Genomic DNA, 2,305 nt, shown 5'->3' with positions numbered 1-2,305 from the left:
CTGAAGGGGAGAGACAGAAAGAACCTTTACTTGGCCAAACGTCACTAGACAAATATACAATACAGGCGACATTTAAATGTACACCTGGTTACATTTAAATTAACATTAAAATAAACTTGTCTGTAAACCAGGAAAAATCTCACTGAGGCCTACCAACTTACTGTCAATGTATAGCCAGCTGAGTGCCCACGCAGATCACACTACATCTCCCATAATACACTACCACAACAACTCACCTTTGCACAGGTTGTACTTGTGGGAAAGGCAAATGCAGTAAGAAAACCGATTGCACTTTTTGTGGTTGCTGTGCAATAACAAACCAGTGCATTCACATCAACCCTGTTTAGTCTACTTTAATCAAACTCTAGTTTGTTTTCCTAGAAAGTCCAGTTCATTTGCGGAGGTGTGAATGCACAATCGAACTCTAATGCGGACCAAAAAAGCAATCTCTTGTCCACCTAAAATCCTAGGTCTTGGTTTGGTTGAAGTGAAATCCGATGTAGTTCCAATGCGTATGTGACAGACAAGGAGAGTAAGAGACCCCTCGAAAAGCAGGAACCGAGCAACAGTGCATGGCATTCTGGGTATTTACAACCACAAGAAATGACTCATGGTTTGTTATCAAAGACAGAAGAGAAATCCTACAACTACAAAAATCTGACGCCATTCCAGAAGAAGAAGGAAGTAGGAAGAAGGAAGATGTGCTCAGTGTTTTTTTTTTTTTTTTTTTCAGATGTTTTCATGTCATTTCCTTCAGTGGTTCTTGGTGCAGTGCCACCACAGGCGAAGTGATCAACAGGTTTTTCAAAGGGTTTGGATTGTTTGACGATGCAGAGTGAAAACAAACCACATCAGCTGAAATACTATCAAATGTCGGGACTTTGACTGAACCAAGTCTACTGGACTACCAGGACGTGCATCACGTGGTTAAAATAGTGATAGAAATGCAATTGCACTAATCAATGTATAACTAATACTCGAGTAGATGCACATATTTATTCAACTGTGAATAAAGGAAACCCGTTTACCTGGTCCAAGTAGTAGTGGTCTGTGAGGCGGCAGGAGTCATGCAGGTCATGTCGATGTCCTGGCGTGCACTTATGTCTCTGAGGAAGGGGCGAGGACTCGAGCGGCGGCAGAGAGCTGTCCAATTTCTGAGAGGAGTTGGATGAGCTGTCTGTGGCGTTCTGAGTGTACAAACAAACACAGGATGTGTGCTCAATCGCTGCTTCTTCATTGGACGCGGCAGACAAATAGCCAGTGTTAGAGTACACCGTGATTGGACAAACAAAAACAGGAAGCCTTGTAGCAGCCCTGATTGGGAAAAAAACAGGAAAAACACGTGAATTGTTTTGTTAGAGCCACTTCATCAAAGCTTGGATTACTGCATGTTGAGTCAACGTTCAAGATATGAAGAGGCAGCAACATAACTACCGTAAGACCATCTTAGAGACCACAAAACCTTTTTAAAACTCAACAACAAAGATCAGAAAATGACTTGCAATCTGTTACAGCACTAAGATTGCTTAAACGTTTAGAGAAGAAGAAACACAGACAACTTCAAAAATGCTCCAGATAAAGTATGTGGTGCAACTCAATATCATAACTCAAGACGTTTGCACACGGTAACCAGAGTCACCTTTTGTGTGGCTCTCCAGCACACCCTCCGGGAACCCCCTGTGATCTTAACTCTTCTAGCCTCACAACAACCTGTCCTCCTCCCTCCCCCATCGCACTTTTCCCCACATTCCGCCCCTCTCCTCTCTTGCCGGCACTCTGCACTGCTCTGCATATGCCTATATGTGTGTGTGCGCAAATAGTATCCTGTTCCTTTTCCGCTAAAGGCTGTCAGGGCTCAAATCCAACCCAAACCTTGGCCAGACACAAGGCAGCCGGGCTGTTGCCATGTAGTTCTCAGACAGACACATTTTCAGACGGAGCAAACCAGGGGTCATCCTCTGAGGGCACCGTCTGACAGTCAGGTTGGTGCTGCTCCTGTCTCATCATGTCATCATGGCTATTTGAGTGCAAGGGTAGGCGCTATTCAAGCTGTGGCTCAGTCCGGTGAAAGGGGTGAAAGAGTGTAACTGGACCATGACATAGGCTAAATAAATCACTGGTGATTGAGAAAGGGAGTGTTAAGAGGAACAGGGTGTTACAAAGAGCTACATGTTTGCATTATTATGATTATTAAATATGCAAATACAGCATAAAATTCTTCTTGAAAGCCGCAGTATGTAATTTTTTTTTTTTTTTTCCTCCATATTTGTACAAACTACCACCATGTCATGTCATACAATATGAG

At 43.3% G+C, this 2,305-nt stretch overlaps 1 protein-coding gene across 1 annotated transcript in view; it reads right to left on the bottom strand.

The window, feature by feature from the left end:
• LOC122842731 (sprouty-related, EVH1 domain-containing protein 2-like) overlaps positions 1-2,305 on the bottom strand; it is a 41,550-nt gene that overhangs the window by 10,945 nt on the left and 28,300 nt on the right. Inside the window, exon 5 of the mRNA XM_044136874.1 lies at positions 1,029-1,187. Coding sequence (XP_043992809.1) covers positions 1,029-1,187 — 159 coding nt within the window. The remainder of the gene's footprint in view (positions 1-1,028; positions 1,188-2,305) is intronic.

This window comes from Gambusia affinis, linkage group LG13 (assembly GCF_019740435.1).
Source record: "Gambusia affinis linkage group LG13, SWU_Gaff_1.0, whole genome shotgun sequence".
Lineage (NCBI taxonomy): Eukaryota > Metazoa > Chordata > Actinopteri > Cyprinodontiformes > Poeciliidae > Gambusia > Gambusia affinis.
This window is presented reverse-complemented; position numbering and strand designations above follow the sequence as displayed.